The 27,484-nt window shown below is 43.5% G+C and overlaps 1 protein-coding gene across 5 annotated transcripts in view; it reads right to left on the bottom strand.

Moving 5' to 3' along the window:
• Nucleotides 1-27,484, bottom strand: part of pacsin3 (protein kinase C and casein kinase substrate in neurons 3) — a 45,285-nt gene that overhangs the window by 16,600 nt on the left and 1,201 nt on the right. For 2 of the 5 annotated variants that reach the window (XM_083912156.1, XM_083912160.1), the window contains exons 2-5: nucleotides 4,847-4,947; nucleotides 2,105-2,261; nucleotides 938-1,173; nucleotides 485-640 (exon numbers count right to left, since the gene is read on the bottom strand). In XM_083912156.1, coding sequence (XP_083768282.1) covers nucleotides 485-640; nucleotides 938-1,173; nucleotides 2,105-2,261; nucleotides 4,847-4,900 — 603 coding nt within the window. In that variant the 5' untranslated portion in view covers nucleotides 4,901-4,947. Of the gene's footprint in view, nucleotides 1-484; nucleotides 641-937; nucleotides 1,174-2,104; nucleotides 2,262-4,846; nucleotides 4,948-14,001; nucleotides 14,011-21,807; nucleotides 21,940-27,484 lie in introns of those variants that run through there. The other 3 variants (XM_083912158.1, XM_083912157.1, XM_083912159.1) reach the window with 3 other exon arrangements.

Here is a 27,484-nt window from a genome sequence, read left to right as displayed (position 1 = left end):
TCGCCCAAGGACACAGCAACCATGACACAAGTAGGGCCCTTCGGACATTGGCCGACTACGTCCGTTTTTTCATACAGGCTTATACAGACAAACAGGTGGCACGGATGCAGTGATCAGCGCGTCACTGCTCTAATGTCAGGGTGCTTTCCCAGTTATTTCTTCCCCCAAAACTCTGAGTCATGATATTGGATTTCATTTCCCTGTTGGAGCGTCCTCTGGTTTGCCGACGCAGCCCTGTGTACCGACAGATCTTTGAATTTCCTTCTCCAGGAGTTTCTTCTTCTCCGAGAACAGCGGAGACAAGCCCGGTCATGTTTCAAAACTCACAAACACACAGGTGTGTTTTTCTGGACTCACCGACACACCCAGACTCCTACCAGTGGAGCTACGCATGGGGCTGTGTGTGTGTGTGTGTGTGTGTGTGTGTGTGTGTGTGTGTGTGTGTGTGTGTGTGTGTGTGTGTGTGTGTGTGTGTCTTTTGTACTTTCTCTGCCTCCTCGCTGCAGCGCTCCGCCCTGGTGGTGTATTTGCGGACTTCCTCCTGCGACTTGGTCGGGTCGGCCTTGGCGTGTGTTTCCCTGTTAACAGCCGTCCACTCCTCCTTCCTGGCCTGATGGTAGCTCTTCTTACTGACCTCCACCTTCACACACACACACACACACACACGCACACACACACAAAAGACACACTTTGATTTGCTGTTGAAATACACACAGCTCCAATAACGTTAACCACACATCTTTATCTTTCCTAAAATGCGGCCCCGTTACCCCCGTACCCGTTCCATGAACGGATAAATTCGCTACAGAGACCAAAACCATATTTTGCACCAAGCTGTCGACATTATTTCTGTTGTAAAGTTGGATAATTTACCATGGAGGTCTTTGGGGATGGACCCCAGCTCCACTGACGACAGACACGGACAGACATCCCTCACCTCTTTCAGTTTGCGGACCCAGGGTTTCTGTGCTTTGCGGAAGCCGTCGTCCGCGTCCTTGGTCTCCCTGAAGCCTCCCATCATCTGCTTGTGGAAGGCGTCCTTCTGCCAGCTGCGCACCTTCAGGCTGTCCTCGCCCGCCAGCCGCTCCCGCAGCTCCAGATGTAGCTCGCTGAGCCGATCGGCCGCCTGCATAAAGGCGTGCCACGCTTTCTCCAGCGTGCCGTACTGAGGACCTGGGGGACAAGGAGACACCTTTACCCTCACATCGTACCAACTCACTGAATTGTTGGATTTGGGGGAGATCCTGATTTTCAAAATAAGAGTTTTTCAGCAGGTGCTTTAAGATGCATTTCCTGTAAATCAGTTTAGCTGAGTACATGAGTGATGCACACATCTAAAGTTACAATAAGCACTAAAAAGTTAGTTTGATATGTTTCCGTGGAGCACCATTAAATGTTTCTATATTCTTTCTTCAACTCTGTTGTTTTTAAATGTGCTTCATGAATAAATTTGGATTTGATTGTTGGATCAGTTGCAAAAAAACCTGAAGCTTTGCTGTTCGATCAAAGCATTTCTTACCTTTCTTGCATGTGTCAGTTAGAGCTTCCCACCCTCTTCCCCCTGCCTGACCTCTGACGCTCCCTCCTCCCGTGACACGTGCGTTGAGAAAGAAATGCTGCATTCAAGTGCCGTGGGAAGTCCGACGTTCAGAACCTCCAAATTGTGGTGGAACCCCCTACTAGCGAATTCAGGGGAGATCAACCTACCACAAATTCGCTTGTAGGAGGTTCACTTTGACAGGCATTCCAGTGCACTTTGCCTTGTTGGAGGTCCGAAAATTCGGACTTCCCATGACACTTGAACGCAGCGTGAGCATCGCAAGTGAATCAGAGCGACAGATGACGGGCAGGACGCTCTGCAAATCAACACCTATGTGGATTTCTTTTACATTTTAGTGTCTCATCCACTTATTAGGAGCATTTTAAGATTATAAAAGAAAAGAGTAAAAGTGCAAGAGAGGTAAGAATTGCTTTAAACGACGTGTTCCCAGACCTCGACACTGTAGACGACGAAACGACACCAAAGGTAAAATATTAAACACATATTCATCCAGTCATTTCTCAGCTTCTCCTGCGGCTCACGCTGTCGATGTTGTCGACTCACCTTTCTCCACGACGCCCCTCCACCTCTTGGCCCAGTCGCTCAGCTGCAGAGCGTAACTCTTCTCTATCTTTGCTCTCTCCTGGAAACAGCTGACCAAGTCGTTACACAGCCGGTGACCGTCGTCTACCCGCTTCACCGTTCTTTTGTAATTTCCCGGCTGCAGCGGAAACGGACACACACACACATACACACACATACACACACACACACACACACACATACACACACACACACACACACACACACGTAGATAAACACAAACATAAGTGAGGAAAAAGAAATAAGACTGAACTGGTGTAGAGTTACATCAGTGGGTCTATCACTTCAAGGTATGTTACCGAAATGCCAAAATTAGTGTGGCAAAATACTAGAATATTAAAGGATACTTGAAGTGGGGTTGTGTGACGTAGTTCTTCATAGTCAGTGTGTTACCTGCAGTAGTGGACAGAATACATGCTGTGTGGACGGGGGCAGCAGCTAGCTTGTTGCGTACGCAACATTTAGAATATTTTTACGGCTTTACCTTGCCGTCAAGTTTTTCCAACGGGGGAACTGAAGTCGTTAAAACTATGCTTGACAAAAAAAGAACATGGGAGCTGCTGGTCCACTGCAGCCTCCGTTAGTTAGTCTGTGTTTTTGTGTTTTAGTGTTTTAAAAGGGTAGGAAAGACACGAAACCAACAAACTAACCAATCGAAGCAGCAGTAGACCAGCAACTCTTTTGTTCTGTGAGGTGAAACAGTTTTGGTCAAAGGAGTCTGGTGGCTTTCAAGAGGTGACCTAGTTTATATATTCAATATAAAATGTACACCTGAACTGATATTGATGTAGATTCCTTCTGTCCGCTTAGAAATGGCGACGTGCCTGACTGTAATGTGTAATTCCAGCTTAAAATCATCCCATGGTCTTTTTTGGCACTTACATTCATCAAATAAGCCATCGAGACAGTTCTTTTCGCGTCCTATTAACAGAGAAATTTGTGAAAGTCGCTAACAGCCGGACGTGGCTAACAGTGATAAGCTTGGTGCAGTACATCATCCCATGGTCTTTTTCAGTATCAAATAAGCCACAGAGACAGTTTTTTTTCCTGTAACAACTATTTATGGAGAAATCCAGGAGAGTCGCTAACAGTCCGACGTGGCTAACAGTGATTAGCTCGGGGCAGTACGGTGAAGGCATTCAAAGGTCTTTTTTAACCACTAATGCTGCTGAAAATAACAGCAAACCTCTGCAGCAGCATGAGAAGAGTCCCTACACACAAAACAAAGCAGCAACAACGTAGTTAGTGAAGCCAGAGTTTATTAAAAGAGTGTTTTAAAGACTTACCTACTGGCCCCTGCACCAGCTCCTCTCATAGTAAAGTCTATTCAAGTGGATTACCGAAGTCAATCCCAAAGGAAGGAGCCCATTGGTGATTTATTTATTTATTAAACGTTGTGGTTTGTGGCAGTTTGGTGAAATATAAGTTAATAATAGATGTAAAAGGTTTGGAAAAGTACCAGACAGTGAATTTCCCTGTAGCACCAAAATGTCATGCGAGGGGGTGAAGGCGCGTGTTTAAGGGGCTACAGGCGGAGGTAGCATCAGTCTCGGTGTGCGGGCATGTTTTGGTGGGTCTGTGGGTACTGTGAGCCCATGGGCACAGAAGAAGAATGTTTATACACTGTGTGACTACTATGGAGGATTGCCAATCCCTCATTAAACGCAACGTAATGGACACTGGCTTTTCATGGCCCCTGAATAAATTGTAAGGGGGGGACCAATTGCTAAACAAAGCACCAATGGGCTCCTTCCTTTGGGATTGACTTTGGTAATCCACTGTAATGGACTTTACTATGAGAGGAGCTGGTACAGGGGCCAGTAGGTAAGTCTTTGAAACACTCTTTTAATAAACTCTGGGTTCACTAACTATGTTTCAGCAGTATTAGTGGTTAAAAAAGACACTTGAATGCCTTCACTGCACTCCCCCGAGCTAATCAGTGTTAGCCACCTCCAGCTGTTAGCAACTCTACCCGATTTCTCTGAAAATAGTTGTTACACGAAAAAAAACTGTCTCGGCTTATTTGATGTATGTTAGTGCTGAAAAGACCAAGGGATGATTTCGCCCCAGAATTACACTTTAAATACATCGTAGAACCACACTTCAAAATATCCGAACTGTCCCTTTAAGACTTCAGGATGTTTAGTCGGCTTGTGATGATGAACAGAAGAGGACAGACAGAACAGAGAGTGAATGGAGGGTTAAAGGTATGTCGTTTTTCCAGACGGAGGGCCGTGAAGCCGGCAGTCAGTCAGCAGGGACTCATTATGTGTCTGTGTCTCTATCTAAACACTGCTCCTCTCAGCTGCTCTCACATCGAGCACGCGAGCAGAGGACTCTCTATAGTGTCTCGGACACACATTCAGGGTTTTATTGACTGACTCTGCAGTACAGAGATCGTAACGTCTGCTGCCTGTTGAGTAACTGATTTTGTAATGACGTCCACTAATCACAGGCTCCTCCTGCCCACATGTCCAGGTGTCCTTGGGCAACATGCTTAACCCCAAATTACTCCCAGAACGTTAGCATGTTAGCACCGCCATAGCTCGCTGTCATTGGTGTGTGAATGAGAGGATAAAGGCAAACCGCTCTGGATGAAACGGCCGCCAACAAAGTGTGCGCAAACACAACCAGACCAATGCATGATTTAATAATTCACCTTTTTATTTAAATGTCAGAAATGTGTGTGTTTCCTCACTGTACCTCCCAGAAGCTGTCAGAGCTCCCCAGGTCACTGAGGTCTCCGTTGGAAGACATTTTGGGGTCGTCCCTACAGCACGGAATGATGGCGGCTACGGAAAAGACTGCAGAGAGAGGAACACACCGTTAATACGTACTGCTGGTTTCAACACCTTTTCACAAGCAATCACAGGGTTATCTTAACCCAGAGAGGAGGAAACCAAGAAACACAGCACCTCTTACACACTTGAGTGCAGTTCAAACTGAATAAGACTGAAACAACTGCAGCTGTCATCGATTCGTTTATTTAATCTTCTTAGTTCGTCCTCAAACAATCACGCAAAAGCACAAGTTAGGGTGCACTCACACTGTCCGTCCGTCCCGTGCCCCGTGCTTTAGGGTCCTTGTCCCCCCCTCCAGGCCCGTTTGTACTCACACTACCTGGGCCTCGGAGAATGCTTCTTGCTGCCTATACGTCATCACGCCGTAACACGTCACACGCATTGATGACGTCATTGCGATGCGTGGCTTTGTTTACAAATCTTTCCGTAGACCTCGGAGTTTTTGTGCGTCTTGTCGACTGTTTTTGAATCTTTTCATCGACCAAATCTGCAGTAAACACTCCACCTCCGCATCACACCAACGTGAACCTTTCGCCGCCATTGTTTTAAATGTCCGCGTATGGTCCCTCCTTCTTTTTTCTATGTCCCAACAGGCTTACAGGAAATGACCTCAGAACCGCCGTAGGCCTCGTGCTCGTGCTCGTACACGTGCTCAAGCTCGTGCTCGAACATGTGCAAACGTGCTCTACAAAAGCCCACCTCTCTCAGACGGGCCATGGACGGCCAGCTGGCCGCAGCTAGGCGCGGAGCGGTTGCACTCACACTGGTCAAACGCACTAGGCTTTACCCGGAAAACCTGTTTTGGCCCGGTGCGGAAGGACAGTGTGAGTGCGCCCTTAGTCCACGGTTCACCTAGAGGGGAAGGGTGGCTAACTTTTTAAATCTAGCAGCAAAATGACTGAAGACCAGTCAGCCGTCGATTAGTCGATAAAGAGGAGGCAGTCGTGGAAACAATAGACCCTAAAGCAAACAAAGCTAAAGTAGGAAAGTGCACTCAGGCGTGTCTCTCGCTCTCCTCTCAAACAAAAGACGAGTTGAATATCACTCAGCTGTCCCTCCCAGCTCCCTTACAGCTGACGGAGAAGATAAGAAAACAGAGATTGACTCAAAATGAGACCAAACTTTTCCATGATTGTCAGTTTTTTAAAACGTGGCGTGCAGCGGACACGGGCAGCCTTGTTTTTAGCCGACTGTCAGAAATGTCTTTTGCTACCAAAGCAGTTGTTGATCACTTGCTGCCTCCAGCGGCTGGTTTAGTCTGCAGCCAATGACGGCATAAAACATCGTCATTCAGCGCAACCATGAGGGAGGGACCCTTGAGCGTACAGTCCGACGTGTGCACAGAAGATTTCAGGCTGACGGGTCCAGTAGTTTGAGAGACACTGGAACGCACACGACCGAACGCATGAAATCTAAATCTAGTTCAGTCGAAATAAATGCATAATACGATATAAATATTGTACTGTACATGTCCAAGGGTCAGCGGGCTCTTATGACTTCCCTGAAAGTCATCTGTAATAGGACTTGCACCCTCTGTTTCGGGCATCAAACCCGCGACCTTACAGTCACACTGCTCCGACTGTACGCAGCTCCACGTCAGTCGACACAGAAAGCTGCAGAAGTCTTTGCCGCTCGCTGCCCACAGGGCGGTTTCCTCCACGTCGCTGCCCAATTTTTCCTTCTACACACAACCAGGCTGTGTGTGTGTGTGTGTGTGTGTGTGTGTGTGTGTGTGTGTGTGTGTGTGTGTGTGTGTGTGTGTGTGTGTGTGTGTGTGTGTGTGTGTGTGTGTCCAACAAACACTGATGCCCCATCTCTCTCACACACACCCACCCGTTCTGTTACTGAGGGAGGAATCTGTGTCAACCACAATGGTTCTCATTCATCAGAGTAGAAGCACAAACATTTACAGGACAGAATCTCCTGATAACAATAATGATAATAATAAAGATAATAATAATAATAATAACACACCTATGCCTCATTTTAACTGTGTAACTTTCTGCCTCTTCATACTCAAAGATAGGAACAAGACACCTGACCCAGAATCTGCCAGAACTCAATGTGTCGAACAAATGTGTTGAATCCTTTTGTGCAACATTTATCTTATTTTTCACCTGAATTGTTTAACTTTACACGCATGTTTATTAGATAGATAGATAACTTTATTTATCCCCGAGGGGAAATTAGGTCATTGTAGCAGTGGTGCAAAGCAATCAGAAATACTAAAAATAAGGTAATATATAAAATACAAAATATGAACAACTACAAAATATGAACAACCGCCAACAGTCTTCTTCTTCTTCTTCCCTGCCTTTGTTGGTGCATTACGGCGTATCTTTTCCTGTAGGTCAGTGAAAAACGATTGGCAGAAGTGTGTATTGTGCCACCTGTGTGTGCCCCATAACAGCTCCACCAGAGATTCAAAAACTGCCCAAAGAGACTTTAAAGTCTAACTGATGTGTCACAAAGTCATTTCCCAATTTACTGTTAATGATTAATACAGTATGATCTAAAGCAGGGGGTCCCAACCTTGGAGTTGGGCTACACTGGCTCCTCACGGGGTAAAAAGCCCCTCTGGCTTGTTTGTATTTCTTTAAACCAATCACAATGGACGACGCTGGGCTAAAGCCTGGACAGACAAATACACTAAAAAGCACACATACATGAATATAATACTCATAATAGGATTTTCAGCAGCACATCATTATGACCTGAAGGGACCTCCTCTGCTGCTGAACCCTGACATCTCTGCACATCAACGTCCTTCACGCTGTCCTCCCATTGGACAAAACGCCGTGTCAAGGCCAGACAACTTCCTTTGGCGGACGCAACGAACGTGGAGGTAACAACATGGCTCTGCTCTCAGGGATCCTCTGATAAATCAGTGCACGAACCACATCAGCAACATCAAATAAGGGCCGAAACAGAGCTCTGAGTCGGCCATCAGCCTGTCGGTGATGGCTGACTCTACTTTAACGTGCTCTCTGGATGGAAAAGCTGTTTATGAACAACACTTCCTGCAGATCCCCTGTCCTCTGAAACGCTGCGAGGCTTTTAATGTGAAACAGACGGAGGACATGTTGAGGTTCTCACTGAAATATGGTGCTCATTTCAAAATAAAGGTCTGGTTCTCCCGTAAGTTGAAGGAAATAAAAGCCACACACACACACACCATTTGATATTATTTTGGCATATATGCAAATGTTTCTTGCACAATACATTAAAGAACTCTTTATGGAATGGATTTTATAAACATTTGACACCAAAACCTGCAGAACAAACACGTTATTAATGTCAAATTATATTCATTTACACCACTAATGTGTGCTTTTGAGTGTTTGAATTAAAACCACTTAGGAGAGTAAAATAATGTTTAGTTTAGAGCCAGACTGGGTTTTTTCTTTATGCACCAACATGGAAAACTTTTTTTACAGAACAGAAAATAGAGGTAAAGATGTTTGGGGTGATTAAGATTAAGAAATGGTGTCATAAAGGTGTCATAAATTGCTTATAATGATAAGAATCATTATAAGCAATTGAATAATGTGATTTAACTTATTTATTTGTTCTTTATTTCATCCATGTTCATTTCTAGAACTGGTTGAAAATGGAATATATTGTACATATAATGCATTATGATGTTAAATATTATTTAATAAAGGTGTCTTTTTAGGAAAGCAGCCTTCTGAGTAACTTTGCAGAGTCGTGTCGCTGCAAAATCAGTTCCAAACTAATCCAAATAGAAAACATCTCTTTTCATTCCAGCTCAAAAATCTCACGGTATACAATCGGTAATCGGTGAATTTTACCTTCTAACGTCAATATCTGTGTCAAAAATCCTGTGTTGGTCAAACCCTATTATTTGTATCTATAAGTTAAGATATGTCCAAACACCCAAACTGTGAAGAAGTCTGATTTTGAACATTTAAATCACAGCTAAGTGCCCATTTAAGAACAGTTCTTATAAAAGAATAAACTTGATCTTTGTTATTACACTTGTATCACTGGACTTGACACGACTTGTGAGAAGATCCTGGTTATTTATCCTCCTCCTGTGTTTCACAATGTCCTGCCTCACTGTAAATAATAAGCCGACTCTCAAAATAACAGATGAGCGCTGGGAGCGGGAGCTGAATTAGCTGCGGCGTGCAACAGTAGCCTTGGTGATCTCTGCAGGGAGCACTGAAATAAACTCCACAGGTCGCCCAAATATCAGACCGCAACCACACAAGAGGGACCTGCTAACACCAGGCCAAGCCTTAAATACAGCTTAGTGTGCATCTGTGCGTGTGTGTGTGTGTGTGTGTGTGTGTGTGTGTGTGTGTGTGTGTGTGTGTGTGTGTGTGTGTGTGTGTGTGTGTGTGTGTGTGTGTGTGTGTGTGTGTGTGTGTGTGTGTGTGTGTGTCCGCGGAGATAAGCGGCGTTTAAGAGAAGCCACACGCTGACGTTCAACAACATCGCACCTCTCAGACGCTGCAGCTAATCCGCCTTCAGACAGCTGAGCTCTAATTTTGTGTGTGTGTGTGTGTGTGTGACAGATTGGGTGTGTGTGTGTGTGTGTGTGTGTCACAGGTGAATGGTAAGTATGCTGGCAGCGGAGGTATCTGCCACCAGCATGCTGGAACATGAGCGAGAATGAGAAAACTGACTTCACCATGGAGCGCTAATTACTGCTCCTATATCTAACCGTGTGTGTGTGTGTGTGTGTGTGTGTGTGTGTGTGTGTGTGTGTGTGTGTGTGTGTGTGTGTGTGTGTGTGTGTGTGTGTGTGTGTGTGTGTGTGTGAGAGAGAGAATGAGTATCTGGGTGCGGCTCTATGAAAGCCAGTAGGTTTGCCTGCTTGCACTTGAATAGTCTCTGTACCTGCTGCAGTTGTGCAGACGCTGACACAATAATTCAACATGATTACGACGGTACTTCACATGAATCCAACCGAGTACACAGCAAAGTCAAAAGTGTCAGATTTCCAGCGTTAGGGTTAAAAACACAGTGTCAACTCGGGGCGACTGTGGCTCAGTGGAGGAGTGGGTCGTCCTCCAATCGAGAGATTGGCGGTTCGATCTATATAAGTACATGTCCAACTCAACACTTGTTGAGTCTAACTCAACTATGTGAGAGTTGGTTCCTCAAAAGAGTTAAAGTGTTAATCCATCTGGATTTCCCAGAATTCCAACGTATCTGTGAACTTTCTTCTCTTTTGACTCGACCGAGTGTCTTTGCGTTAGTAAAAGAAACGCAGCACGTCTGTTTAATAACCCTTTCTATGCGGTTGTATTTCATATGTGTGGCTAATAAACCTCACGCTGTCCCGTCTGCACCGTGACCACAGACTGTGATCATGACAGAGTCCCATGTTGGGGTTAGCATGAGTGTTGTACGCTGTGTTTTCATGGGTACACGTTTGGACAACAGCATCTCATCTCATCTCATCTTCAGCCTCTTATCCGGGGTCGGGTCGTGGGGGCAGCAGCTTTAGCAGGGGACCCCAAACTTCCCTTTCCCGGGCCACATTAACCAGCTCTAACTGGGGGATCCCGAGGCGTTCCCAGGCCAGTGTGGAGATCTAATCTCTCCACCTGGTCCTGGGTCTTCCCCGAGGCCTCCTCCCAGCTGGACGTGCCTGGAACACCTCCCTAGGGAGGCGCCCAGGGTTCATCCTTACCAGATGATCCTGAACCACCTCAACTGGCTCCTTTCAGCGGGACAACAGCAGTTATTTTAAAATGAAATCAACTATGAAAGACTTCTATGTTGTTTTATATAAAACACTCAATGATTTTAATATAATTTGAACCTAATTCAGTGTTAAAAAACACACTTTCAACACTACACATTTGTGTTTGGTCAATTCAACACTGATGTGTGTTAACTTTCAACTATAAGAGTGTTGTTCTATAGAGTGACATAACACCATCAGTGGTGTGTCTCGCTGTTTCGTAGCTGCTATTGCCCCGACTCATCATGATCATGTTTGTCATAATTATTATCATTTTCATGTTCTGTCACCTTGAATGTGCGTGTTCCTGCTGTTCTGCTGTATTAACTGCCATAACATGTGGGTCATGTTCACATTACTATAGATATTGTCGTAGTTACTGTTACTCGCTGGCTGCTTGCAGCTCTGGAAGTGTGTCTCTCTCTGTCCATCCGTCCGTCTTTGCTCTCTCTCTCTCTCCTTCTCTTCCTCTCTCCGGTGCAGACAGATGTGCGTCCTCCACAGAGCTGGGTCTGTCTGACGTTCCTGTCGGTTATAGTGAAGGTTTTCGTTGCCACTGTACTCTACGGGGGAATTGTTGGTTCTTTACCTACTCTGTAAAGTGTCCTGAGATAACTTTTGTTATGATTTGACACTTTAAATCAAATTGAATTGAATTGTTCCAACTCTGTCAGTGTGTGAACTGTGTGGAATTTAACTCCCAGGGAGTCACCGCGGATAAGACACATGACACTACATGACTTTTTTAAAGCTTTATAATAGTATAGCCTGCGTCTTAATTGAAGTTCTTTACATGTGTCTATTCTTACTTTATCTATTGTCCTATTAGTTTTCTTTCTCTATGCCTTTGTATCTTATTAGTGTTCATATGTAATGTCATATTTAATCTGTAATTGTCTTTACACACATATCCTTATCAAGTACGATGCCATAGTGTTCTGTTTGTTTTATATTTGTTCAAATAGCAAAAAAAGAATTAAAATAAATAAATAAATAAATAAAACTCCCAGGGATTTGAATCAACACTTCCACATTTGCTGTATCAGCAAAGACAAATGCTCCTGTTATTTCATTTCTTCTGTTTACGCCACAGTGATGATGATGACGATATAAGCTTAAGGTATGAACGTGTGTTTAACATTAAAACATGATGAATCAACATATGAATAACTTTAATATCTTAGTATTGCATTCACCTTTAAGAGGTTTGTGTGTAGGCTTTAGGACGCACCACACGTCGTTACTGTAAGTCACATGTCGACAACATTCAAACACAAACAAGAGCAGATTATAAAAACATTAAGCTGTGTTTTAACTATTCTAAGTATTTCAAACACGCTGAAGTTTAGCAGGAATAACGTTCATTATGTTCAACATTTTAACTTAGCATGCTAATATTTGTTAGCACAGGACAAACAGAGCTGAGGGGGATGAGTGTTATTAGTTTTGCAGGTATTTATATTTGATATTTTTTTTGCTTTATTGCTTTATTACACGTTAAGTTTTACGCTCCCAATATCTGGAACAAACCTTTGACGTTTTCAGTAAAGTGCACTGTAACTTCTGTGACTGTTACAAACTTTTATATGTTTTAATTTGCCTTTTATGTGTCTCCCCCCTAATGCTTTGAATGTGTTATGTAAAGCACTTTGAATTACCTTGTTGTTGAATTTTGCACCACAAATAAACTTGCCTTGCACTATAAATACTCATTATTTTATGGTGTAATACTTTAAACTTACTTACTTCTGATGTTTAAAATAAGTTCTGATGTTTAAAATAAGAATGCGGTTGTTATCTGATGGCTTATTTCTTCCTTAATAAAGCCCAATAACTATTTTAAAGTCATCTTTGAGCGAGCAAAAGTTAAAATCGTACTAACAACCTTTAATATAACTTTCTTTCACATGAAAAAATAACTGCTTCAGACGCCTTTTCAACCTTTTCAAACTATTTAGCCAGCGCCGACGCCAATGTTTGGCCAATAACTCGACTAATATCCACTTTAAAACCTTAATATTCAAGACGCTTCTTCGGATAAGTCGTGCACCTGTGAAAGTGCGTGAGAGATGGGTTTTAAATTGTATGGTTTTAGGAAAAAATGCATGTGTTTGGGAAATACTGAGCACACAAGTGGACAAACAAGACGTATTATATTAAAGAGCAGTTTACTTATGTATAGTTTGGATTCCCTGTTCACCGCGGAGACGTGCTGCAGCAACAGGTGAATTGTCTTGAGTCACGACAGTCCCATAAACTGTGACGTGTATAGTCACAGTGTATGTACCCGCCACAGTTTACTGGACTGGCACGACTCAGCCGGCTCTGGGGAACTTAACCGGGAGCCAAGAGGTGGTTTTGATCCACCTTCACAGCATGGTATTAAAACCCCAAAGCAATAGGTCGCTATTAAGTCTTCTCATACTGATGCCAACCATCAGGTTTTCTGTGTTGACTGATCCTGAATTTGGGTTCAATCCCCTCAGTTCAACAACACACACTTTCACCCTCCTGGAGCTCAGACCCTCCTGGAGGTCAGGGACCAGCTGGAGCTGCAGATAAGTACGGTCAGAGGAGATGGGAGTGTGTTCAAGACAATAGTGATGATCTTAATCATGTTTATCATCATATTATCATGTTTGAGGAAGATGATGCATGTGATTTTGACAGGACGTCCTTTCTACAAACTCACACTTAGAAAAAAGTCTCTTCTTGCATCTTTTCATCTTTGAGTTTTGCTGGTTCGTCCCTGTTTCCTGTTTTTTCCTCCATGTATACCAAGCAATGCAGCACCGCTGCGCTCTATTAGGCTACATCAACACTTGGCTATTTTCATAAACGCACATTTTCACCATCTCCATTTTCAAAAATGACATCGTGCACACCTGTCTGTTTTCAGAAACCTTTTCGTTTACACTAACCCGTGTGTATATATGCCGTCAGGAGCATGCCAAACCTGTAGGTGTCAGTGTTTAGAGACGCTCAGGCACACGTTAGCCAATGATCACCACACCTGTGACGCAGGTGCAAGTTCTGGAGCCAGAAACTCTGTTGACATGCAAACATGCAACCAGAGTATTTCAAAATGTCCACTCAGCCTGGAGTTTTTAGAAAGAATTGTTTTCAGAGAAGAATTTTCTGTTTGTGTGTAAACGAAGGGCACGAACACAGGGAAAGGAACCGTGGACGTGTAAACGAGGCCTTATGGAGCTACACAACTCACCGCTGCATGTTAAACATAATTCATCGCCAGTTTAAGAGGTGGCAGGGTCGTCAAAAAAAGCATTACTCGGATATTATCGATACTAAAAGTAGTATCAGATTAAATACTAACTTACAAAAGTACCGATACTTTTGCCGTCAACAGTGCCGTCTCTGCCTCATCGTGCGTGAATGCGTAACGTCACCTAGCAGCACTGAGACGACACGAGACAGAAGCTCCAGCTCGTCTCTGAGCACATGAGCGCTGTTCATCACGTTAACAATAGAGCTGACTGAACACAACCGCTGCTGCTGCTGCTGGAGGACCTTCAGAGCAGTTTTAGTGGAAAATGAACAAAGCAAAAGTGCCGTTTGGTATTTAGCATACGAGGCTAACGACCAGGGAAAGGCTAACGATGTAAACAAGCAGCAAAACAAAGTTGGCAAACCATCATAAAGGCCGACACCCCTGTCTTTATGGAGGATTTAGAGTCAGTAAAGTTCCTGTTTCAACAACATTGAAGATTAAACGGTTACATCTGATAAGACATCATTGAGCTAGCGACTAGCATCTTATAATAAACAGTCATGTTAACAGCGTAACTAAGCAGGTAGCATCATCACCAGCTTTAGTAGAAAATGAACAAAGAAAAGGTTCCAATTGGAAATATTTAGCATACGGGGCTAACAACCAGGGAAAGGCTAACGATGTAAACAAGCAGCTAGCGGCTAACAATACATCACCTCTAAAGATCAATAATTGAAACTTTTTTATCTTATGTGCTTAATTTGGTACAGATTAAACAAAATTAGATGTTAAGCGGGTTTCAGACGTGCTGGAATGTGAATATTATTACATTGTTTCCCCTTCTTTCCAGTCTTTATGCTACGCTAAGCTAACTGGCTGCTTCATATGCACAGACCTCTAATATAAAAAGTGAATAATCCCAAAATGTTTCCTTTAAGCATCTGCAGTCCAGACTTTCAAACTCAGTCCTCTCTCTCCTCAAGACAAATACATACTGCTCTGTTTGGATTATAAACACAATAAGTCCTGTTTTTCAAGTTAGTATCTTCAGAAAATACTCAAAAAGTGTGTCTTCGTGTCAAGGTGGTCCCTGGTTTCATTTGCTTTTCATCCATTAACCATCTGAAAGCATCCAAAAGGCTGCAGGTTGTTCCAACACGGGACAGAGACAGTCAAGCCTGACCGACAGAGAACAGGAGGACCGTTGAAAAAGGGCGAGAGCGAGGAGGAAGGAACGCTGAAAGACGAGAGGAACGAGAGAGAAAAAGCTTGTGATGGGACGAGGGAAGTGCAGAAAAGCACAAACTCAGTTGGGGAAGAGACAGGTGCTGCTCGTCACCTCTGTGTGGAAACGAACGTGAACTGGAGACGGAGGTTCGGGAGCTCAAAGGGGGACAAAGGTCTTCTGATGTGGCTTGACTTAGTTAGGAAACATGTCGCTGTAAAACCAAAAGTCCCACCGCTATTTCTGTTCCCAACACAACACAGCTGGTTGGATTCTCCTGTCAGTTCATAAACGTGGGAAAAAATAAAAGCTGATCCAGTCATTTTCCATCCAAAGCACAGAACGGTTTACGTCCAAGTTGCATTTTTTTTTCTCAGTTAAAAACAAAGACTGTAAAAAAGAATGGACGTATTTTCAGGGTCTGAAAAGTGAAGTGAAGAGCCTTTAAGTGTAATTCTGGCCTTTTCCGATAGTTCATACATCAAATAAGCCATCAAGACGGCTTTTTTCGTGTAACAACTGATCGGAGAAATCGTGGAGAGTCGCTAACAGCCGGACGTGGCTAACACTGATTAGCTCTGGGCAGTACAGTGAAGGCATTCAAAGGTCTTTTTTAACCACTAATGCTGCTGAAAATAACAGCAAACCTCTGCAGCAGCATGAGAAGAGTCCCTACACACAAAACAAAGCAGCAACAACTTGAGAAAAAGAGACAAATACAGTCCAGAAGGTGGTGAAGAAGCAGGAGGGGGAGGATGAGATCATGTTAAACAAAAATAAAACACAACAGTGCACCACAGTACACACTAAAATAACAATCACGTGATGATGATAAAAACAATTATGCGGTGAAACATTTAGACGCTCTAAAATGTGCCATTAAAAACTTGTGAGGCTAGTTTTAAAATCATTAATAGTGATGATTTCCTGCAAAGACTGAAAATATACGACAGCGACTTAGCGCTCCTCCCTCTCGTACAGAAATGGTCACCTATCACTGGATCACTTGTCACTGTCACTGACTCCAAAATACCAAGACGCCGATGGTCAAATGCCAAATTTGAGGCTTCGCGACGGTAATCCAGCGACCACACGTCACGGTGCTTACATCCCTTATTGTTTACGGTCTCTGGTTAAGAAGAGGATCAGAGACACAAATTCAACGAGTCAACGATGTCATTAAATACAAAATCTGGAGTTCTCTGCGTCAAATACAGGACTGTTAAAGAGGCGTCGATGGCAGCAGAGAGTCATAGCGAGACAGAAGGAGGATTCTGGTTGTTGATTTACAGAGAAATGGGTCAGGCCGGGGAAGAGGAGGAGGAGGAGGAGGAGGAGGAGGAGGGGAGGAGGGGAGGAGGGGAGGAGAGCCCAGCTGAGGGAGGGATGAAGAGGAGGGAGTGACGGATAGAGAGGCAGGTCCAGACCTCATAAGCTCCACTGGAAAAACTCACAGTCATTAATCTGATTAATGTACACCAACAGTTCCCCTGCAGCCGGGCTGCGTCTATAGGCTTCTAGCACGTGGAGGCCTGTACCAGTGTAAGTCTATAAGCTGCTGCATTCCAGCAGAGGTTGTGAAAGTGGACTGCAGGTACACGTCAGGGCCTGGAGGCTTCGAACGTCTACAAACAGGAGCGTTTTCAGATACTCTTTTCTGCCCCAGCTGCTGGTACGCTGCCAACAGCTGGCTGTATGTCAGAGCCTGAGAAACAGCTGTGTGCCAGAGCGCTGCTGTGTCTCTTTCCCAAATGACAGACTCGCTGCTCACGGAAAGAAAAAGATAACCGCGCCAGCGACGATTGCAAAATGATTGTTGTTGGCTAAAATTAAACAGTCGATTGAAAGCCGACGTCTTGCTTCAGTGTCTGTCGCTTGAAATGGCGACTGAAGTGGAGTCAGAGGTTTGCAAATGCCGTTTTTGGAGCGAAGCCCTTCTTGGATGAGCTCGCTGTCAAGCTGTTTTACTAGCCTTGTTTCCACGTAACGACAACACACCGCAGTGTGTGAGGCCCGTAACAGAAGCTGCACTGAAATGCCACCAGGAGGACTTCTCACTGCTCCTCCGGCCTCGCTGTCGTCACGGCTGCCAAAGTTAGCGCGCACATGCTGAGTGCAGAGGGAAGAGCATGACAACGTAGGAAAAATTCTTACCATCTTATAACAGCAGCACACTCCAGACTAAAATAAAACTAGTTACTACATCTCATACGGCATTGTCTGCACTCTAAAGGGAGGGACACACCAAACCAACGTTAATGTGCTAACTGGCTAACTAGCGTCTTGCATCCATTCTTGTCCGTCTTCTAGTTTCCCTTTTTAAAATGACAAATACAGACTACCGCCTCCTGCTGGTAGTTCATCTACTCTCACAGACCGGTAGTTGGTTAGCTGTTGTCTTTGCGGTGTGTTCAAGTGACATATTTGGGTGAGACACAGGCTAAACAAAAGTTAACATTTGCAGATAGTGGTTCTTTGATGTTGGCGTAACAGAAGCTGCACTGAAATGCCAACAGGAGGACTTCTCACTGCTCCTCCGGCCTCGCTGTCGTCACGGCTGCCAAAGTTAGCGCGCACATGCTGAGTGCAGAGGGAAGAGCATGACAACGTAGGAAAAATTCTTCCCATCTTATAACAGCAGCACACTCCAGATTAAAACAAAACTAATTACAATCCGTTAACATCTCATACGGCATTGTCTGCACTCTAAAGGGAGGGACAAACCAAACCAACGGTAATGTGCTAACTGGCTAACTAGCGTCTTGCATCCATCCTTGTTTGCCTTCCAGTTTCCCTTTTAAAATGACAAATACAGACTCCGCCTCCTGCTGGTACGGAAAGTTCATCTACTCTCACAGACGTGCTAGTTGGTTAGCTGTTGTCTTTGTGGTGTGTTCAAGTGACATTTTTGGGTGAGACACAGGCTAAACAAAAGCTAGCATTTGCCGCTAGTGGTTCTTTGAAGTCGGCTTTCTACAAAAGAAGAGGTTCGGATTTACCGATCGCAGGAGACATCCGGTCCCGGACAGCTAACTTCTGGTTTAGCCCTATGCTAACTTAAATGTGGCTAAAGTAATTAAACCAGACTTTCCAGGTGTTATCAGAGTGACTCGATCAGATTCTCATAGTGAAAAAAAGTCACTTTGCGGAGGTTTGTGATGCTCAAAACAATTCATGCAAACTCGCAAGAGACGTAACAGAATATCGAGGAAGAATATAAAGTGATACAAAGTTTGGACAATATGCATCATAGAGCTGAATCGATCTAAATCTGATCAGTTACGACTTTCAAAGAGTATCATTTTTGTTAGCACACATTAAACGCCAGAGGGTGAAATTAAAAGTCAACGTGGAACCTCCTACTCGCCTGCTAGTAGGAGGTTTCACTTTGAAGGGTATTCCAGTGCTCTTTGCCTGGTTGGAGGTCCAAAACTTCGGACTTCTAATAGCACTTGAACGCAGCATTTCTCTCTCAACGCTCTGTCAGGGGAGAAGGGAGCGTCAGAGGTCAGGCAGGGGGCAGAGGGTGGGACTCTGGAGGGAAGCGCTCGAACTGAGACGTGCAAGAAAGGTAAGAATTGCTTTAATATTGAGTTGATAATGTTCAGACGTTTTAATAAGTGTTGAGTCGTATAATTGGCCGGAAAATCCTCTTTCTTCACGGGTGGATCCGACTCGTATCTGGTCAGGCTCCGTCACATTTCAGAGTGAAGACTTAAGAGATAACATCTGGATTTGTGCGGCTCAGAAAAGATACCATCAGCTAACATCTCAAGAGCCTGAGAGGATTATACTGATACTGTTTGTAGCTGGTAGCAAATCCAGGCACAAACAGCTGGATGGGTGATCACAACAATGTGCTCCTGAAAACATTTGAGGCTAAATATAAGATACGTGGTCGTCGTTATACATCTACGACAGTTAGTTTAAACTTTATCAAGAAGCTTCCAGCGGCTGCAAGTAGGTTTGGGGCAATTTACAAAATGACACGTCACGATTATATCGGCCAAAAATCCTTTTGATTCAAGATTTTATCCAGATTATTATCAAAATACACTTAAAACCCTTAAAATGGCACAGAAGCACACTGGATTTACGTTACATACATTTACTTGAAGCTATAGTGCGTAACTTGTACTGCCCCGTGAGGTTTTCTGCGTTACTACAACGATACGGCCGGCGCCTCAATATGACGTATGGACGGTGTAACTACCCCTAACGCAATTAAACAACGTTTTTATGCTTTTTTTGAAGAACAGTCGATGCAAAAAATGAACTCTTCAGACGAGGTAATTATTGTATGTTGTTGTAGTTCCTCAGAAACACAGAATATTATGTTTAGTTACTCATAAACAAGATTTTTTATTTGTCTCTGACATTTCCTGTGCGCCAGCGTGGGAATGTCTCCAACTGCACGGAATACAAAAAGAGCAAATACTGGAAAATACCGTGAAGTGTTAGAGGAGCCGAACGGCGAAATAAGCGTTGTATCATCTCCTCTCGTAGTGGCTTGGGTGAAACGGATATTTACGCTACACTTTAGCTTTAAGAAAAAAATAAATATGATTGCGTATAAGACACATGTTAAGTGAAAAACTAAAATCTTAAATAAAAGAACCATAAATCAAAAAGTGTCCTGATAACAAAGTCATTAAAAAAGGTATAATATAGTGTTTCCATATAAAATCAGAGAGGAACAGACACAGAGAGCCTATTAAATGATCAAACTTACATGCACAGTGATGTTTACTGTACATACATCGGTAACTTTCTGCTTCTTTAAATATAAATAGAACATATTCTACTTAATTTTTGTTACTTTATGAACTGTGGCCAAATTATTGTTAAAGAAAATCACTGAAGCAAGCTGCAGTCTGAAGATATTCACAATTATCCCGATAACGGAAACTCACCACGATTGTTACCATCTAATGTTCTGGAACAAGTCTGTAGATCCTTAATAATCCCTCCTAGATTACTGTTCAGTGGTCTGGGCCTCAGCCATGAAAGAGATCTGACACAATGAGGTTTAAGTTGTACAGAGAAGGGCTGCTGGGCTGTTTCTGAGTTGCTCGTATAGAGCTAGCATTCGTAAAATGAAGTCTAGCCACAGATACGTTTCTAAGCAACACATTGACAGTATTGACACACACATTGGCAGTTCTGAGGTAATTTTTTGTGCGCTTGTTGGGACGTAGAAAAAAGAAGGAGGGACCATGCGCGGACATTTAAAACAATGGCGGTGAAAGGTTCACGTTGGTGTGATGCGGAGGTGGAGTGTTTACTGCAGATTTGGTCGATGAAAAGATTCAAAAACAGTCGACAAGACGCACAAAAACTCCGAGGTCTACGGAAAGATCTGGAAACAAAGCCACGCATCGCCATGACGTCATCAATGCGTGTGACGTGTTACGGTGTGATGACGTATAGGCAGCAAGAAGCATTCTCCGAGGCCCAGGTAGTGTGAGTACAAACGGGCCTGGAGGGGGGGACAAGGACCCTAAAGCACGGGGCACGGTACGGCAACAGTGTGAGTGCGCCCTTAATGTATTTTTACTGTTAAGGTTGTTGGAGGACTGTATTGAGTATTATCTGTTGGAAGACTAGCGAACTGCTACGACACAAGCTAATGGGGATCCTTTAATAAAACATAAAACATCATTCATGATTACTGTTCCATCCCCGACTGCAAGTCACGCTGGATGCCCCTGATTTGCATGAAGCAGCCTAGACCTCAACTTTATGCAAATGATGAGCGTCCAACACGATGCCGCGCCTCTGGAAACTCGCCACGCTGCTGCTAGAATGTACCGCGCGGTGGTTTGCATAGACTACGGATGGAAAGTGTTGAAATGAAGCGGCTACAGTGGAAACATACCTCTACAGTACTGGTATCAGGTGACACTGGTGAAGAAATATAAATCCATTTCACCTAAACTAAAGTTATGCAAGTATATATATATATAAGTAACTAAGTCGTAAGTTTTATCGGTATAAATTTAAGTGTGAAGAGGGTTCCTGCGACTTTTTCAAAGTTGGATTCAAGCACTTTTCAAGCATTTTAAGGTGCGTTTTCATGCTTTTCCAGCACCTCACAGCTGTGGTAAACGACATATATGTATTCCACACATACAGTATATTCAGTACACTCAGTATTGCACTAAAACAACCAGCGTGCTGTTTACAGTCTCTCAAATACGGATAACGCATTTCCTTTATGTTATATCATATAAAACACAACATTTCAAGCAGTTTATTCAAAATCAATGCTCCAAACCGTAAAAACACACTGAAATCAAAGTGTTTTCAACGACTTCCAGCACCCATACAAACCCTGCGTATAATGATATAACCTTGTTCTTAAATATGCTTATTTTAGGTTTTTAAAATCTCCATCTGCTTCTAACTAACCACAGCTGTGGCCGAGTAGAAAGTTCAATATTTGCCTCAGAGATGTACAGTAGTGAAACTGAAGGTTAAAGTAGCATTACATTAAAAACACTGAAGTAAAGGGAGTCAGTGCACTTTCCACCGATGATGACAGGAGCACAATAAGCATTATTATTATTATTGTTATTATTATGATGATGAACAGAAACAGCACACAAACAAACCACAAGCTGCACAGAAAACCAACACAACGCAGGCACTGCTGAAGCGTACGGAGCCCAGAGTGACCGCAGAACTCACCTTATCAGAGACGAAAACAGAGACGGACAGAAGTCCGAACAGAAGACAGTCGTTGTCTCCGCGGGCCTGAGAGACAAAACAGGGACAGGCGGGAGAGAAGAAGAGGAAGAAGATCCGACAGCAGAAAAAAAGGGGAAACACACAGAGAGGTTTGTTAGACGGCGCAGCAGCATGCGGTTAGATCCCAGCAGCGTTCAGACGGGCTGGAGCGGCTCCCCCGCGTTATAAACGTATATACGTGTGTGAAGGTGGCACATTCTGGGGCTCGGGGTGAAATGCCACACATGGAGCCCGTCGTGGAAGGGTAATGAAAGAGCCAGAGGAGGTCACAGCAGTTCGCTCACACCTCTAAAATTACCTGGAGTTGGGAAGGGAGTGTCAGGTTTTTAAAATAAAGACCACGCGGGTCATTTTTACATTAGCTGAGTATCTACCAATCACTTTAAAAGTATTTCATTACTCTGTGATCATGTTAAAAGACATTTTTTAAAGATTTCTGAATGTTTCTTCCATCTTGGAGAGACTTGAAACGTGTTAGGATAGGTCATGTCTGGCTAACAACGTAATAGAGTAGATTTGGTCTGGTCACCCGTTCATTTCCTCGTATTTGAGGCGTGGTTTACCGTTGCCCAGAGGCGTTTATTGGGAATGTCATCAAATGCGTCCGTCTGTATGCAGCTCACAGCCAATCATATCAATTATACCAGAGGACGATTTGAGAGGCAAAGACATCCTTCTTGGTAATAAAAATTGTTTTTATATCAGGCTGTTCAACAGTTCAGTAGTGGACAGGGGCCGCTGACCTTGGCTCTGGTGCCAGGCCCAACCCAATCCACCCTCCACCTCCTCACTTCTTTTATTACTGTATCATTCTTTATTTATATTGTTCTTTATTCATATTTCTTTTATTGTTGAATGACCGTCTTCTTTATGGTGTACGTATTATGTGTACTGTGAGCTGTGGGACACATAGAATTTCCCTGAGGGGATGAATAAAGTATCTATCTAGTTTTAACAGCAAACGTTGCTCTTTTTTCAAAATAAACTTGCTTTCTGAACTACTTAGAACACAATCGAAGGCTGCAATCGAAAGGTAACTTTGCGTCTGCGGCCATGTTGGATCCATAGATGTAAACAAGCATCGAGGCGCAATCGTCTTCCCGTCCATCTCCGATTTGTGATTGGTTTACGCAAGGCAGCGTGGGTATACCCGGGCTAGGATAGATCCTCTATAACAGTAAAGAGTAACGTGTATTCCTCTTTTTTTGTTATTATTATGATATTTATCATTATTATATCTATTTACAGACATTTACAAGAGCCATGAAGATGCAAACTATGATGCATCACTCTGAGAAAAATATAAAAACGCCTCAAATTAACTTTGGATTGAGGAGCTTTTATTTTGGTAGACTTGGATCCATCCATCCGAATCATATGCAGATTTATATTTACTGTTGTTTTGGTGAAGTTTTCTCATCAGCTAACACAATTAAGGGCGCTCTCACACTGTCCGTCCGTCCCGTGCCCCGTGCTTTAGGGTACTTGTACTTGTCCCCCCCTCCAGGCCCGTAGGCCTCATACTCGTACACTTGCGCACGCTCATGCTCGTACATGTGCAAACGTGCTTTACAAATGATTTCAATCAGTGTGAGTACAACTGTACCAAGCCTAACTGCGACACGCTTGCCATCCACGGCCCGTTTGGGAGAGGTGGGCTTTTGTAAAGCACGTTTCCACATGTACGAGCACGCGCATGCGCACATGCACGAGCACGAGGCCTACGGCGGTTCTGAGGTCATTTCCTGTGCGCCTGTTGGGACATAGAAAAAAGAAGGAGGGACCATGCGCGGACATTTAAAACAATGGCGGTGAAAGGTTCACGTTGGTGTGATGCGGAGGTGGAGTGTTTACTGCAGATTTGGTCGATGAAAAGATTCAAAAACAGTCGACAAGACGCACAAAAACTCTGAGGTCTAAGGAAAGATTTGTAAACGAGGCGACGCATCGCCACGACGTCATCAATGCGTGTGACGTGTTACGGCGTGATGACGTATAGGCAGCAAGAAGCATTCACCGAGGCCCAGGTAGTGTGAGTACAAACGGGCCTGGAGGGGGGGGACAAGGACCCTAAAGCCCGGGGCACGGGATGGACGGACAGTGTGAGTGCGCCCTCTGTTACATTCCTGCTAATGCACAAATCTCCAAAATAAGACTGAAGATACGGAAGATAAGGATAAATATTAATTTAATTGTGCAGTCCTACGATATATATATGGTCAAATTTCAACTATTATGAGAAGGTATGGTCTGAGATATGTCGTATTTGCCTGATGTCTACAACATTAAAGCATCAAAATGACTAAATGAAAGACAAACGCCTCCGTCTAAATGATGATTAGAGATAATTCGAATATGCTGTGACTTTAAATTGTAAAACATCACTGGAAACATTTTTCATTTTCATGAAACAATGCGGCGACATCTGATTGATCCGAAGTTGTGAATCAAACCATAAAAACAACACTTCACGCTTCCACTCGTGCGGTGATGTCATCCCTGTGACTTGTGACGGCCCGAGGCGTTGGCGTCTGACTGACAACAACCCCTGTGACGGCTGTGCGGTCGGGGCGAGGCGAGGACGGAAAACAAAACGAAAGCAGATCACAGAGAGGAGAGGCGGAGCTCAGCGGAGCAGGCCGAGAAGAAAAGGACAACTCAGCCTTGTTCCCACACACACATGCACACATACACGCACACACACACGCACACACACACACACACACACACAGCTGTTCTCCCAGCTCATTTATAACCAGACCCACATCACTGAGGCCATGTTGGATACCCGAACCGCCCCCACGCCAGCTCGCCTCGCTCTGAAACGAGCTCTGCGGGGAGACGCTGGCTCTGGCCGGACGCAGTCTGCTGCAGGTGTCACAGATGAGCCCAGAACCTGCCGTTCACCTTTGACTCCAGCGTGAGTGCACGAAGCCGCGCCGACGGAAATACACAACGCAGCTTCAGCAAAAAGATCCGGACCGCAGGTTTTCTTAAATTGGAGCCAGATCGTTTCTTTCCCTCCATCGCTGAACTGAACAGCTGATCTCCTGCGTATATGACTGTATATAAAGACCCTGCTGCATGTTACATACAGATATTGTGATTATATGAACAGAACTGCCTGTTTATTTTTTCACACCTGGGTTGTTTATTGTATATTTGTCCCAATTTATTTATGATACGCAGCCTTAAGTCTGTATATTTGTATATTTATCTATTTATATTTATCTACTAGACTGTATAATATACTCACGTTACATGCATGTGTCATTCTTGACCATTAAAGATGATATTATTATTATTTACAGAACATTTAATGCAGAAAATGATGCTTAGTGCGAATTAGAAATGTAATTTAATTTGTATTCACTTGATGTTAAGCAATTGATACTAAACCTGCATTACTATTAAGCTATTTATTTTAAAGTTATATTGTATTTTAATGATGAGACATTGACTTATACTGCCCATTCAGTGCTATTTAGCTATTTATTTTAAATGTATTTTAATTGACTTATAATGCACATACAGTGCTATTTATTTGTATTTTCTGGGTTCATTTACATTTGGTTGACAATGTAATACATTGCATGTATAATGTTTATTATTAAATTACATAAAAATCAGGATAGAAGGTTTTGGCCGTATCATGCAGCCCTCACTCAACTTAAAAATGCTAAAAAATATTTATATAATAATATGCAGGTTTCTTAAGAACTAGAGCCAGACTGTATTATCGGTCAACTCATATTATGAAAACCTTTTTTACAGAACATTTAATGCAGAAAATGATGCTTTGGGCGATTTACAAATGTATTTAATTTTTATTCACTTGATGTTAAGCAATTAATACTAAACCTACATTACTATTAAGCTATTTATTTTAAAGTTATATTGTATTTTAATGATCAGAAATTGACTTATACTGGCCATACGGTGCTATTTAGCTATTTATTTTGATTTTCTGGGTTCATTTAGATTTGGTTGACAGTGTAATACATTGCATGTTTAAGGAAAGCAGCCTTTTGAGTGTTTTTGCAGAGTCATCTCGGGGCGAAACACAGACAGCAAAGGACTATTTTAGTTGTTTTGAGACATGAAATGACATAAAAATCAGGATAGATGATCGTGGCCGTATCATGCAGCCCTCGCTCGACTTAAAACTGCTAAAACAAATAACAACAGCCTAATTAGACTAAATCTTAGCACAGATAGGGATAATCCCTTCATACCGTGTCTCTGAGTGTGTTGAATGTTCTCGGATCGATTCCATGTTTTTTATATAAATCTTTATTTTGAAAGGTTAAAAAGGTAGCAGCATACAAATGCTAATGTTCTGCATCTTTCAGGTCATTTGCGATATTCTTTTATTTCCTTTGGCGTCGACCTAACGAGAAATAAACAACGCTAACAGGTGAGTCTGATGTGGAGTGAAGTCTGTCTCCAAACATCTTAAACAGTTTGATGAAATTAAATTAAAACACTAAAAAAGGTGAGATGACCCTGACCTGCACGCTTCAGCTTTTCACTTCCTGTGTCACGAGCAGATGCGTGAGCCAATCAGAGGAGAGCTGACGGACGGGCGTGGGAGTTCACGTTCTGTGTTGACATATTTCATGTTTCCATGAAATTCCACTAGCCAGGATTTAAAAGCCTGAAGCTGGGGCAGAGTTTCAGCACGCCCGCCCCTCCATGGATCCGACTGTAACACGCTCAAACAGGCTTCCACGTGTGGGTTTCTATCAGCCAACAGACCGCGGAGGAGACCTTTAGTGAAGATTGTGATTGTGTGAAGGTAGTTTCTCTGCTTTTACGTCCTGAGGTGTCAGATTCACAGAGGTTGGAGGTCTGTAAACTGTCGGCTCTGCAAAAGGAAAACTCATGTAAACGTCACTGCTGTGTCCTCATCGCGGTGGTCGCGGGTTCGACTCTCTCTCTCCCACATTTCCTCTCTGACATGTAAACAAAAAAGGGCTTAAACGGCGCTCTAGCTGGAAAATAATATTTAGAAAACTCTACAAACATTTTCCTAAAGTCATGACACATTTTAAAGTATGTAAAACCTTCTGTTAATGTGAGTAATACTTTGTTTAATGTGGTTTCCCCACGAAGAAAGTTCAAACAAACACAGAAGGGGCTGGAAGCACATCTACTCTTTCTCCCTCATTGAGAAACTTTGGGTCAGGCCACGCCCACCGCTGCTTGTGCTCGCGTTGGGACTCCGCCCGTCAAGATGGCTAAACATCGGAGAGAAAAAGAGGACATGTCTGGGCCGGCTTCAGAGAGGAGGGGCCGTCTTCTAGAGCTCCGACGCTGACAAACTTAGTGACTAGCAGGTTAAAGAGAACATTTAGCAGCTAAAGAGACGGATAGTTTCCTCTGGAGTTGGTAGGAACGCAAACAGAGCGAACAGGAGAGTGTACGCGCTGTTACTGAGATGCTGTGTTGGCGATCAGTCTGGTAACGTACGGCGGAGAAAATCTGGAGAAGTTTGACCAGCGAACGAACCAATCAGAGTTGGTTTTGAGGCGGGTTTAAGTGACGAAACGAGAAGCGACTGTTGAGTGTAAACAACATGGCAGCTTGCACGGATGAGATGAGCAGCTATGGAGCA

Source organism: Echiichthys vipera (assembly GCF_963691815.1).
Source record: "Echiichthys vipera genome assembly, chromosome: 1".
Taxonomy (NCBI): domain Eukaryota; kingdom Metazoa; phylum Chordata; class Actinopteri; order Perciformes; family Trachinidae; genus Echiichthys; species Echiichthys vipera.
Note: the sequence above shows the minus strand (reverse complement) of the source record. Positions and strands in the feature narration are given on the sequence as shown.